At 37.9% G+C, this 13,164-nt stretch overlaps 3 protein-coding genes across 3 annotated transcripts in view; 2 read left to right on the forward strand and 1 right to left on the reverse strand.

Moving 5' to 3' along the window:
• Positions 1-3,528, forward strand: part of LOC103516150 (A disintegrin and metalloproteinase with thrombospondin motifs gon-1-like) — a 29,634-nt gene extending 26,106 nt beyond the window's left edge. Inside the window, exons 5-7 of the mRNA XM_026828453.1 lie at positions 2,139-2,282; positions 2,781-2,883; positions 3,299-3,528. Coding sequence (XP_026684254.1) covers positions 2,139-2,282; positions 2,781-2,883; positions 3,299-3,528 — 477 coding nt within the window. The remainder of the gene's footprint in view (positions 1-2,138; positions 2,283-2,780; positions 2,884-3,298) is intronic.
• An 828-nt stretch (positions 3,529-4,356) lies between these two features.
• LOC103516110 (DNA/RNA-binding protein KIN17-like) lies at positions 4,357-5,950 on the forward strand. The gene is made up of 2 exons (XM_008481065.3): positions 4,357-4,806; positions 5,028-5,950. Exons 1-2 carry the CDS (start codon positions 4,440-4,442, stop codon positions 5,840-5,842), a joined length of 1,182 nt encoding a protein of 393 aa, XP_008479287.1. The 5' UTR covers positions 4,357-4,439; the 3' UTR covers positions 5,843-5,950.
• A 694-nt stretch (positions 5,951-6,644) lies between these two features.
• LOC103516118 (PQ-loop repeat-containing protein 3) lies at positions 6,645-10,690 on the reverse strand. Its single transcript, XM_008481074.3, has 4 exons — positions 10,042-10,690; positions 8,378-8,600; positions 7,729-7,849; positions 6,645-6,986 (listed from the first exon to the last, which is right to left on the reverse strand). Exons 1-4 carry the CDS (start codon positions 10,188-10,190, stop codon positions 6,856-6,858), a joined length of 624 nt encoding a protein of 207 aa, XP_008479296.1. The 5' UTR covers positions 10,191-10,690; the 3' UTR covers positions 6,645-6,855.
• Between the last annotated feature and the right edge of the window lie 2,474 nt (positions 10,691-13,164).

Raw genomic sequence — 13,164 nt, forward strand, 5'->3', positions numbered from 1 at the left:
GATACAGCAAATATCTTTCCAAAGCCATTAAGTCGAAACAAAATGCAGACATTAACTACTTGCTCTTGTTCCTGCGAGGTTTCAGGTCAACTCATTGAATACATTAGTTTGTTTCGTGTGGTTTGGTTTGTCCATTAGTAAATTGACTCGGGATTCTCTCGATATTTTATTTTCCTTCCACACAGACATGAACGAAGCAGTTTCCGTAGTAATTATATGAGGACATTTGGGAAAACTGGCGAGCAGGAATTAGATGAGACAATCACAGGAGAAGAAGGAATAGAAAGAAATTTATTCAGGATAGTTAATAGCTAATCTAAATCGTTTTATTACCTTCAGACAATATGGATTTTATTTCCCCGTACTTACACAAAAGGTCCAAAGTGCTCAAGGTAACCCTAGCCTTGTAGGGAAAGCTTCAGGTTCATGTCAAAGTATTTGTTAAGAATAATTATTAGCTTTATGTCCAAATAGAGCCAATATTAAACACCCTCACTTGCCAAAAAAGTACGTTTTGATTTTTTGGGAGTAAAATAAGTTTGATAAGTAGGTACCTAATTGTTTTTATGGCCATCATATAAGAGGTGAGCATGTGTTTTTAAAATGAACAATGTGACGACAAATTTCAATGTTATGTTATCTCAAGTTGAGCAGAATGATAAAGTACCAAGTAGGGCGCTACCCACTCTAACACAGACGATTTACTTCAGGGGTCAAAATGCAAAATGGTAAATGGTCGAAGATAAACAATGTGTTGAAACGAAGAGAGGAAAAGAGAGAGAGAGGGAGAGAGAGAGAAAGAGAGAGAGAGAGAGGGGGAGAGAGGGAATTAGAGAGAGAGAGAGAGAGAGAGAGCGAGGAAAAGAGAGAGAGTGAGAGAGAGGGAGAGAGAGAGAAAGAGAGAGAGAGAAGGGGAGAGAGGGAATTAGAGAGAGAGAGCGAGGGAAAGAGAGAGAGAGAGAAAGAGAGAAAGTTATCTTCAAAGAACACGTGGAAATTTGAAATTAGGTATTCCTTTTACCCCTTTATTGTATTACAGGCTATTGTATAATTATTTATTGTCCTCCAGTGTAAAGTTTCATTGTTGTTAATTTTACTTCTAATACCAACTCGTGCAAATTTACATCGGTAAGTACCGAACTACCTGCTATAAAGGTACCTTGTATGTAACTAACCTCAACTTGAAAATTTTCTTTAAAATTGGACGAAATCCCAAAATTATTCAATATTTATGTGAACATACCACAGCATAGGTAGGTATGTACGAGTATGTGCATAAAAAAAGTAATAATAATAATAATACGCTGTTATTTATGTGCTCGGTGGGAAATGGATCAAATATTTCGGAGGGAGCTCAAAATACCAATAAGATAGGTCTGTGTGTGGTGGAGGTAGTGTCGAATTGACTTCGGTGGTTTGGTGTTCGCTGAAAATTTCAGGCTGTGGTGAAACATCACGAATTTTTTAAAAAAGGACCGGGGTTGAATCAAAATTCATGTTGACAGCAAAGGATATACCTAAATCCTTTCGATTTCTTCGTATTGTCAATGGGAAAGATTTACCAATTTCTTCCCTATTTTCGATACCGATAGGTAGGAACCTTTATATTTCTCCTTTAAGTTCCTAGTCCGAGCTTCATAGCTACAAAAAAAGCTCCCATATTCCCTCAACACCTTTCAAAACCTGACTTGAGAACCCAGAAATATTGATGCAGCTCCTTCTCTGGTAAAGTCACATTTTTCATTGAACTGATAAAAAAGGAACAATAATATGAATATATTCCCTTATCATTCAAAATTTTCCTTTGTGTCAAATATTTGAAGATTTTGATGCTAAAAATGAGTTTTGAAGCTCTGCCGTAAATAAGTTGGATACGACAAACTCTGGGCATTCTCGGAAAATACGCCCGAACAGTCTTCGATCTCGTTAACAATACTTTGAGCTGTGTAAAGCTCATCTGGGGACAACGATAATCAAAATCACGATTTTTGGACACCCAATTCCGTCCCTGAAATGTCAAATTTTAATATGCCTAATCTCCACACACGGATACATCTAATCCTCAAAGCTTCTGAAATGGAACAAATTAATTTTAACCGAAATTTTTTCAATTTAAATTCCGTCTGCAACAGATGAACATCCTGGGGCGTAATCTAAGTATTTACTGTCACCGTATGAACTCGACGGAACCCCGGGAATACCTTACACTTCACTCGGAGACGAATAACTATGCAGAGAAATACGATAGGAGACTGCTAGATCCGGACACTTGTCCCAACCAGGTATTGGTTCATTTCTCTTGGGATTTTCATTATAAACTTTCCTTTAAGTCCGGTACCTACTCACGCTATCGTTACGTCTGTACGTAACATTTGCGCAAATTTCAGGTCTTCACGAGTGAAATTTGCACAAAAACCCGCGCTCACACGCAACAATATGTAGACAGAGTTTGGAGACATCTCATAATGTCTTTAGGAACTCTTTTTGCTTACTGCTGGCTTTTCCCGGCCCCACTCAGGCTTTAGGAGACGGGGTACTTTGTCATCGAATGAAGGGTAAAACTCTCGTCACTAAAACCTTTAGAAGTTATAAAGTAATGTTCAACATCTATGTCCAATATCAAACAATTTTTTCTTTGTAATTTTTCAGGATGTAGTATAACTTTTTGTCTTCTATACAGTATGTAACAGTAACTGGTTATTTGTTATACAGTGTGTAAGAGTAAGTAACTGGGTAGTTCTTATACAGTGTGTAACAGTAACTTATTATTCTTTATACAGGGTGTGCGTGATGATTCGTGTCGCTGTACTGATGCAGCGAGTGATGCTGGCATCACCACGTTCTATAGGTTGAGACTCAACATTACCTCTCTCAAAGTCAACAGTAAGTTCCCTTTTTACTTTCCTTATCCATAGGAAGGAAAGTAAAATGTATTTGGTCAAAATTTTTGATGGTTAATTTTTAGTGCCAAAACACGTTTTGAGGTCCCTAGAGCCTAAATTTAAAGTTTCAGTCATTGTTCGTGTGTCTGTCCTTCTGTCTGTCTGTAAACAAAATATTTCGAGAACGGTATGAGCTAGAGACTTGAAATTTGGTATGCAGCTGTCAAATATGACAAGGATTTTGGTTAAGACAGGTGCTGCAGTTTGCGGTATTTTGACCGCTTTTTGCCGGTTGTCAGCTGTACAGAAAGCTTATGTGGTATACCTAGATATTCTATTAAACCATTCACAGTAGGAATTCTATCAAACCAAACCATTCAAAGTTTTCAATCGTTCAATTTTGTTTCCCCCCTCAGCCAAAGATTTCACGTTCTCCCGTCAGAGGCAGGGCCAGCCGCAGGCCTATGGGGAGGCAGGGGACTGCTACAGTCGGGTCAAATGTCCCCAGGGCCGATTCAGTATAGATCTGACTGGGACCGGGTTCATGATCTCTGCCCAGACTACCTGGGTATCACACGGCCCTAGTGCCTCCATGGTGTTCAATAAACTAGATGTACGTAATAACTTTGATTTATTATTCATGTAAAGATTTAATTATACATATTACTAAGAATAATGAGGAAATTATCAGCTTGGAGGGTAGCGCGCCTGCCTTGTAAGCGCTAGGTCGCGGGTTCGATTTCCGCCCCGTGTGGATTTTATCCTAAACAGATATGGTTCGTTCTCGGAACGGCTGGCTTTCTCCTATCCTGTCTTTCTTCTCTCTTCAATTTCAAAATGAAGAAAAGTTTAAAGATAGAACATGGTGGAGAGGCTTTGTTCACAGTCGACCCATTCTTGGAACGACTTAAGATTTGATGATGTGCGGGTTTGATTCCCGCTCGAGGTCAACTTTATCCTAAACAGATAAGGTTAATCTTTCCTCAGACTTTCTTTTCTTTCCTGCCCTCCTTCTGTCTTCGATCTCGGGACGATAAGAACTCTGTTGTTAGATTGTTACAGTTTCAACTATTAAACCAAAGCCAGCCTAGTTAGCTTGGACCTGCACCTGCATTGTAAGCGCTAGGGTTGCGGGTTCGATTCCGCCCGCGGCGGACTTTATCTTACCTAAACCCTAAACGGTGTAGATACAGTTTGTTCTTTGAACCACTGGCTATCTCCTATTCTATCCTTTTTCCCTTCAGTTTCGGGACGATAAAACATCTCCGTTGTTACAGTTCCCATTATCAAACATAAAATAAAATAATAATAAAAAAAATCCAATAGGATAAGGAAAGTCGTGTGATGTTCACACCAGCTTTAAAAATGGCTTCACTTTTTCCAATGTTGCCTTATCTACAAAGTCTTACCTCCTTGAAACTGAGAGCGCGAAATTTTGAATTTCCATATTTTTCGTTTTTATTAAAATTTTGTATTGAATTTTTTTGGTGTTTTATTTTTTGAATTTTGAAAGTTTATTGAAAAGTGAGTTCTTTATTGAAGGTTTTAGCCTGAAAGATGGGTAAACATGAAGTGGGCACTCCGAAATATATTGCCAACAAAATGAAAGCCAAAGGTTTACAGAAGCTGCGATGGTATTGTCAGATGTGTCAGAAACAGTGTCGAGATGAGAACGGTTTCAAATGTCACACCTCTTCGGAAGCTCATCAGAGACAGTTGCTCCTATTTGCTGACAATGCTGACCAATATCTTGATGAGTTCTCTAGGGAATTTGAAGAAGGCTACTTGGAATTACTCAGACGGCAGTTTAGCACCAGGCGAGTGTTTGCAAACAAGGTGTATCAGGATTACATTGCAGATCGCGAACATGTACATATGAATGCTACGCAGTGGGAGACATTGACTGAATTTGTCAAACATTTAGGTAAGTATGCTTGGTTTTTTATGTACCTATTCATTATTGGTTCAGTTATTCATGCTTTCCTTAATTTAATTTCCTTATTAATCTGTGGCTGAATGTTTTGGCTCTATGGCCAACGTCAGTGATTTTTTTTTTTTTTTTTTTTTTTTTTTTTCCTTTTTTAAAAAGTGATTTTTTTTTTTTATGTCCTTTATTACATACATACTTTATATTTTTCCTTTCAGGCAAAAGTGGAAAATGTGTTGTAGATGAAACTGAAAAAGGCTGGTTTGTCACATACATTGACCGAGATCCAGAGACCATTGCCTTCCAACAAAAAATGGCCAAGAAGGAAAAAATGGAACAAGACGACAATGAAAGAAACATGGAATTCCTAGAACGCCAAATTGCCTTGGGCAAAGAGAAAGCTGCACAAAATGCACAACAGCAAGATCCTGTTTCTAATGAGCTGATTAGAAATGAAGACGAAAAACTAAGCTTGAAGTTAGAAACATTTAAAAAGCCCAGCTCTAGCAGTATTAGTCTGAAAAAGGTCAATTTAGACAAAGATGTATCTGAATCAGGTCCTAGTAGTTCATCTAAGAAATTCAGTGGAGAAAAGAGAAAATTGACAGCTCTAGAACAAATCAAATTAGAAGAAGAGGAAGCTAAAAAGAAAAGAATTGACCAGGAAAGACAGAATAGTGGGGAAGAGAGTTGGCTACATAAGAATATCATTGTCAAAATTGTAACTAAAAATCTAGGAGAAAAATTCTACAAGAAAAAGGGAACTGTGGAAAAAGTCATTGATAAATATGCTGCCATTGTGAGCTTGTTGGATTCAAAACACAAAATTAAGCTAGATCAGGAACACTTGGAAACTGTGATACCCAACTTGGGTAGACAAGTACTTATTCTGTGTGGTAAATATAAAGGAGAGAAAGCTGTTCTGAAAGACATCAACATAGATGATTGTAATGCCAATGTAGAGCTCATTGATCCTCATTATGATAACAAGGTGGTGAGAAATATTGATTATAGTCACATTTGTAAAATATGAGTAACTTTGAAATAGGTACCAACTATAGGCTGTACAAAAATCTGTGTAATACTTGTAATATACCTTTGTAAAATAATTCAAAAAAAGTCATTAGTTTTCAATGTTCAATCACATGTTTTATTTTTAAAATTTATTTGTCAACAAGTTAAAAAGAAGTCAGTGGCCAGCCTAGTTAGCTTAGTTGGTAGTGCGTCTGCCTTGTAAGCGCTAGGCCGCGGGTTCGATTCCCACCCGGGGCGCATCCTGATGGGATAATGTTCGTTCTCGGAACGGCTGGCTTTCTCCTATCCTGTCTTCCTTCTCTGATTTTGGGACGATAAGACCATAGCAGTTACAGTTCCCTCTGTCAAACCTCTTAACAAAAAAATACATGTGTTTTTTTTTTTTATCCTGATGGGATAATGTTCGTTCTCGGAACGGCTGGCTTTCTCCTATCCTGTCTTCCTTCTCTCTTCGATTTCAACCATAGCAATTACAGTTCCCTCTGTCAAACCTCTTAAAAAAAAAGAAGTCAGTGAAGAAAAAAAAAAGATTTGTTTCTCTCTAAATGGAGTTAATACTGTATTTATCCTATGTATTTTGAGATCGGGTTTCTTGTTCTAAGGTTTGGGACCATCCTTAATTACTTGAACTATCAAACCATTAACATGATATAATATAATGTTTGCAATATGGTAATCAAAAAATAAAAATAGGTTAAGTGAAAAATGATGAAACAAAAGCATAAACTTACTTTAAGTTGAATTGGCCCAGAGATTATTGGAAAACACCAACTTTTTTGTTCAAATTTCACAAAACAATATTTTGATCTCATTGTTCAATTATTTTTTCATGGTCATGTTTTTGGCCAGAGTCAAAACACTGCCTGGGACAAAATTCCATACCTCGGCTGGGATTGAACCCACGCCCTCATTACCAGACGAGCGTCTTGACCACAACAACACCGAGGCAGGTCCTTCGAATTTGTTTCTCATGTCAGTCTTTTCGTTGTTCGATTATAAAAATCCCCGTGTTTACTCAGCCTTGGGTTTTTGTTTGAACAACACACAACATAGCGTGATTGAGCAACTGAGTAGCGAGGATAGAGTGAAGTTAGTCAGAAGGAGCCTGTCAGCTGAATCCGACAATATGGTTACGATCCGAGCTGAAAATCAAAACCATCAGTAAGATGTTAGTTTCCTCATTAAATAATAAAGCCAGCCTGGCTAGCTTGGAAGGTAGCGCGCCGGTCTTCTAAGCATTAGGTCGCGAGTGCGATTCCCGCCCGGAGACCCGGAGTGAACTTTCTAAACAGATAAGGTTCGTTCTCGGAACGGCTGGCCATCTCCTATCCTATTCTGCTTCTCTCTTCGATTTCGGGACGATAAGACCTCCATTGTTACAGTTCCCTCAGTCAAACATTTTTTAATTTAGGATATTGAAATTTGACCGTGAGCAAAGATTGCACATCCTTCACATTTCGCAAAATTTTGACGTCACAGCAACTACCATAAAAGTTATCAAAGAGTTTTTCTTCTGTAAGTTTCCGTCACTCATTATACCTCTTGCGAGAAGCGATTTTTTTGTAATTTATTTATTACTAGTAAATCCTTAAGGCATGGCCGTTCATGTCACTCATCCATTTAGTGGTCTTGCTCGGCGTAGCCTAACAAAAACGAACCGGAAAATAGCCTATAACCTTCACGGGAGTGCAAGCAATAAGTTGACAAAGTTTTATAGCAATCGGATGAGCGGTTTGGCCAGGCATAAAGTTCGAACAAACAACAAACAAACACACACACATTCATTTTTATATTTTAGATTTTATTGATGGAAGGCGGGGCCTCATCATCCCCATGATTAGATAGGCTTGACATGCCTGAGAGCAGTTCGGATTATGTACTCACTAGCATTTGTAAACGAAGACATGAGCCATGTATAGACACTGATGGATTCCACATTTCTCGTCGTCAGAATATGTTTCAACTGGATTGCTTTACTGGAGAGTGATACTGGAGTTGCCAACGACTGGAAAAGAAATGATTCATTTAACAAAATTACCAAAAATATAAAATAAATGCCAGCCTAGCTAGCTGGGAAGGTAGCGCGCCTACTTTTTAGTTGTAAGCATTAGGTCGCAGGTATACAATATATATTCTCACGCGGGGTGAACTTACCAAACAGATAAGGTTCGTTCTTCTGTAAGACCATCGTTGTTACAGTTCGCTCTATCAATTCTAATAATAATAAAATGCCAGCCTGGTTTTAAATGTCGCGACCTGAATTCCTGCCCGGGCCATGTTTATCCCAAACAGATAAGGTTCTTTCTCGGGACGCGGACGGCTGGCTTTCTCCTATCCTGTCTTCCTTCTCTCTTCTATTTCAGGACGACAAGACCATAGCAGTTACAGTTCCCTCTGTCAAACGTCTTAAAAAAAGGATTTTTTTTTATTTTATTATTATTATTTTAAGAAGGAAATTTGCGAGTTTTAGCCTGGGCACTCTAGGCCTTTGGAAGGGGGGAAGAGCGGGCTGAAAAATCTGACGGCAACTTACCACACACAGTCCCAGTATCGAGGAGGGAAACAGTTTGAACATGACCGTCGTCACCAGGGCGGTATAAGCACCGAATATGCCGGCCAGAGTTGTAAACGGCTGAGAGGAAAAGAAGAGAACCAGAGCCACTAGCACCAACTGCTGACAGATGAGCAGCGGATACTCAAAGTACGAGATGAGCTTGTATCCGTTGAGGAAGTTGTAGCTCGCCATTGTGGTGTAACTGAGAAGAGAAGTGGTCAAATAAGAGAAGGTAAAAGAAGACAAGAGAAGGTAAAGAAAAGATAAAAAAAACAACCCTGATTTACAACAATATTTTCATATTGAACGATTGAAACCCACAGGGAGCCGAAAACATTCAACGCTTTCGGGAAATTATAAATGATCATGGACATACATAGGTACGTAACAAAACTCATCGAAGATATCTTGAAAATCTATCTCACACATATTTACTCGGAAATAGGTAAGTACAATACGAACTACGAAGTAGTGCATAAAGAATCGGTACCATGGTAGGTACCTACCTATTACCATCCATTATGATGGAAAATAAACCCCAAGGTCAATTCAGTTAATCCATTAATTAATTAACATCATCGTAATTATTATTATTGGGGTGTGCCAACATAAGTAATAATGATGATACTTGCTCTTAACTAATTGATTCCTGGAATCGATACGTGTTCTAATAAATGATACGAAACTAACTCATCTTATTAGGTATTATTTTATTAATTTATTATAAATGTAAATGCAGTTTGTGTTATTATGTCACAACTGTGGTGCTCACTGCAGCATTGTAGGATTTTCCAATATCTCAATAATCCTAAAATCCAATGTTTACCTACCTTGCTGGCACCAGTCGCTATGCGCATTTATATGTCATAGCTACTCATTTTCCTCACGAGGCTGAGTGGGCCCCGCAACATCCTGTCACGGAATCAATCATTTGCATGATACAAATTTCTTGACCCCGCCGGGAATCGAACCCGGGTCTCCCGCGTGCAAGGCGAGCGCAGTGACCACTACGCCATGGGAGCTGACTATTATTTTATTAATTCCTTTTACATTACGTCTACATTCCTTTTACTAATAACATAAGAGGATCATCTCGTTAACCTATAATAATAATCTTTATGCACATATTGAACTGATACTTAGGTACCTAGGTAGGAAATAATTTATTATAATAATAATAATAAAGTTGGCACTCTTGGCAGGTAGTTGACAAAGGAAAACCCATTAATAATTTGACATGTTTCCAAACAAGGAATTTGAAGCAGTTACCTACCTCAACAATTCCATGAACAAGCTCTCAGCTTACCTGAACAATTCCATGAACAAGCTCTCAGCTTACCTGAACAATTCCATGAACAAGCTCTCAGCTTACCTGAACAGCCAGCTTAGTTAGCTTGGTTAGTAGCGCGTCTGCACTGTAAGCGCTAGGTTGCGGGTTCTATTCCCGCCCGGGGCGGATTTCATCCTAAACAGATGTTCGTTCTCGGAACGGCTGGCTTCTTTCCTGTCTTCTTTCTCTCTTCGATTTCGGTACGATAAGACCTTAGCAGTCACAGTTCTCTCTTTCAAACCTCTTTAAATAAAAATAATAATGAACAAGCTTAGCTTACCTAAACAAATCCATGAACAAGCTCTCAGCTTACCTGAACAATTCCATGAACAAGCTCTCTTTGCTGATTCCGTCACTGGATTCCACTTTGAGTATCCGCATAATCTGGGGCACTTTCTGGAAACCGCACATCGTGATGGTGACAATACTGAGGATGTTCATCAGGCTCTCTGTGAAATCCATGGCGAAAAACTTTCGGGGGCCTCAAAAAGGCGCACAAAAAAAAAAAAATGGACACTTAAAAAGCTTCTTTTTTTGATCTTGTATATAAGTTTATGAGATTGATGTTGGAAAAGATCAATGTTTTGCACAACTGTTTTTGCAAATATGAATTATTTTGGTTGGACTTGAGTTAATGTTTTAGCAAATATTACCTAATTATTTTGATTTAACCTAATTTGACTCTCTTCAATACTATTTAATGTTGTTAGAGGGTTTCCGAACTGCAATGTTCTAGGGTATGAATCTAGCTACACCATTGGGACTTTACTGTAGGTGAACAGTAAACAAATAACACTCGTATGTTAGTGCGTAAATAATAATAAAATATTGTTAATTTTTTAAAATGTTGGTAAGTTTTTAAAAGTGCTGTTCGCTGTTCAATTTGTTTTGTCTTGTACAACCTCGATGTAAAAGCTTTATTTGAATGATAACGCTAAGGGAGCGTTATTGATAACTGAAACACATACGCGAAATCGCGAACGGGTAACCCAGGGCGCGGAGAAAGTGGGAGGTTGTGTGTTCGATCTATGCGCAAGACGAGAAAAAACTAATAGGAGGGACGGGAACCCCTCTTACCTGGCCTAGACTTGTCAGACTAGAGGAGTAAACACAGTGGGTAGGCAGAATACATACAATATTGCAAGAGTCTTTAGAGTATACAATAGTTACAATACACGGTAGTTTATGTACAATACGTACAAGAAAGGAGGGAGAGAAGGAGATCGGAGAGGGTATACAAATGTAGGTATTATACCGGTATTACCGGTACCTCCCTTAACACGTGAATCACGTGATATAGGTACATATAAGAGGGATAATGGGATATTTTTTCTGGCATTCTTACTAAATTTAATTAGCTGAATCTAATTACGGGCACAAAATATTCTCTTTTTGCCAATACAAAATAAAATTATACTAGTCCGCCCTGATTACCTAGATATTACAGTCGAACCTGGATAAACGAGAACCCAAGGGACTAGGTCATTTTTCTCGTTTAAAGAGGTTTCTCGTTTAAGGAGTTTCTCGTTTAAAGAGGTTTCATATAACTTTTTCTCGTTTATAGAGGTTATTAGTAGAGTCGAATAGTTAAGTAGACACGTTCATGAAATGTACCGACAGATTTAAACAAGTTAGAACAATTTCTCGTTTAGAGAGGTCAGAAAAATCCAAAATTCTCCTTTATAGAGGCTCGCGAAGCGCTACAGTTTGAAAAAATAGCCAAAGATAGAAAAAGGTGACATTTTCTCGTTTACAGAGGTTCGGAGATTTGAATTCTCGTTTATAGAGGTCCATTTTGCCTTGTTTATATGAGCGTGGGACTTAGCAAAAAAGGGGCCATTTTCTCGTTTATAGAGGTTTTATTTTCTCGTTAAACCAGGTTTTTGGCCCGAAAATGAAGGGGATTTGAAAATTTCTTGTTTATCCAGGTTTCTCGTTTATCCAGGTCTCGTTTATCCAGGTTCGACTGTATTACATCAAGTAACTGAGTTTGTGGAATTAAAAGTTCCTATTTATGTATTATGTTAATGCGGCTCTCTTCCTGATCCCTTGTGTGCCGGCCCATTTAATTGTAGGAACTATTGCAGCTAAAAGTTCCTAAGTAAAGGTTGATTGAGTCAGCCTCAGGCCGACTTGATAGCCTCACCTGCTTTGTAAGCGCTAGGTCGCGGTTCGATTCCCGCGGAGATGACTTGTCATTTATCCTAAACAGTAAGGTTCGTCTCGAAAGGCCAACTTTTTCCTATCTGTGTCCTCCTTCATTTCGATAAGAAACAATAGTAGTGCTGAATAATAAAAATGTCATTGATTTTAAAATAACATTTTCTTGTATATTTTTTTAAATTATTTAATTATTTTTATTTATACTCATTTTATACTTAATAATAATCAATTATTTATGTATTATTCATAAAAAAAAACTGAAATATGTAGTAGGTAATTTAAATTAAAAAAATAAATACATAGAGAACAAAGTTGAAAGAAAAAATAAAACAATAATAAAAGTGCAAATGAAACTTTGAATATGTTTTTTTCCGTCCTTAAAAATATAGGAAAGAAATTAAGAAACTATAAAAGTAGAAGAATATTATGATCTACGGGCAGTAAAGGGTTGATTAACCCTTGTGATGCCACACTATGTAGAAGAGTTAAGATTTAACTAGCATGGAATCGGAGCTGCCATGACAACCAAGACTCAAAAGACAAGGCTGCAAAATAGATACCTACCATGATTTATTATTTCTTTAGCCATCATGAATTTGATTTATTTAGAATATATCTACGCTATAGTACCTTCTGGTTTATACCGGGTCCTATAAAACAAGAAAATAGAACACTGAACACCAAATAGCCCAATAAGCCTTCACCAAAAATATTGTCAATGCAAATAAATACCAAACTGGAAATTAGGATGGTATGTACCTAGGTAGTTTCTTTTCTTTTGTAGAGGTACACCCACTTTTAGCCAGGTGTAAAAAAGACAAAAAAAATCGCTTTTTTTATTCCTCTTTTATTTGAATTTCTACTGCTCACATAAATGGATTCGTCGAAATGCCAGCAGCCTGTTTTAGTACCGCATTACATACAAGTAGCCCCTCAAAGATTCCACTTCGGAACCGATTTCGCAAAACTCCAAGGCTCATTTTTTTACATGCCTATCGGGGAACGTAACAGTTTGCTCATAAAATTTCAACCCAGGCCGGAATTCGAGCCCAGCACCTCGAGGTAGACAATCAGTGCTCTTGACCACACGTAATATTTGTGTCCGAATTTCAAATCATCACTTAAGCAGTCCATTTATTTTGTGCTCTTGCTGGGCCGGATCACGGGTCTCCCGTACAAAGAGCCATCACGCCCAACTGTACAGTCAAAACCGCGTGTGTAGATCTACAGTGTAGAGATTCTACACTCAGGAGAAAAAAAAAAAAAAAAAAAA

This window comes from Diaphorina citri, unplaced genomic scaffold (assembly GCF_000475195.1).
Source record: "Diaphorina citri unplaced genomic scaffold, Diaci psyllid genome assembly version 1.1 scaffold51, whole genome shotgun sequence".
NCBI classification, from domain to species: domain Eukaryota; kingdom Metazoa; phylum Arthropoda; class Insecta; order Hemiptera; family Psyllidae; genus Diaphorina; species Diaphorina citri.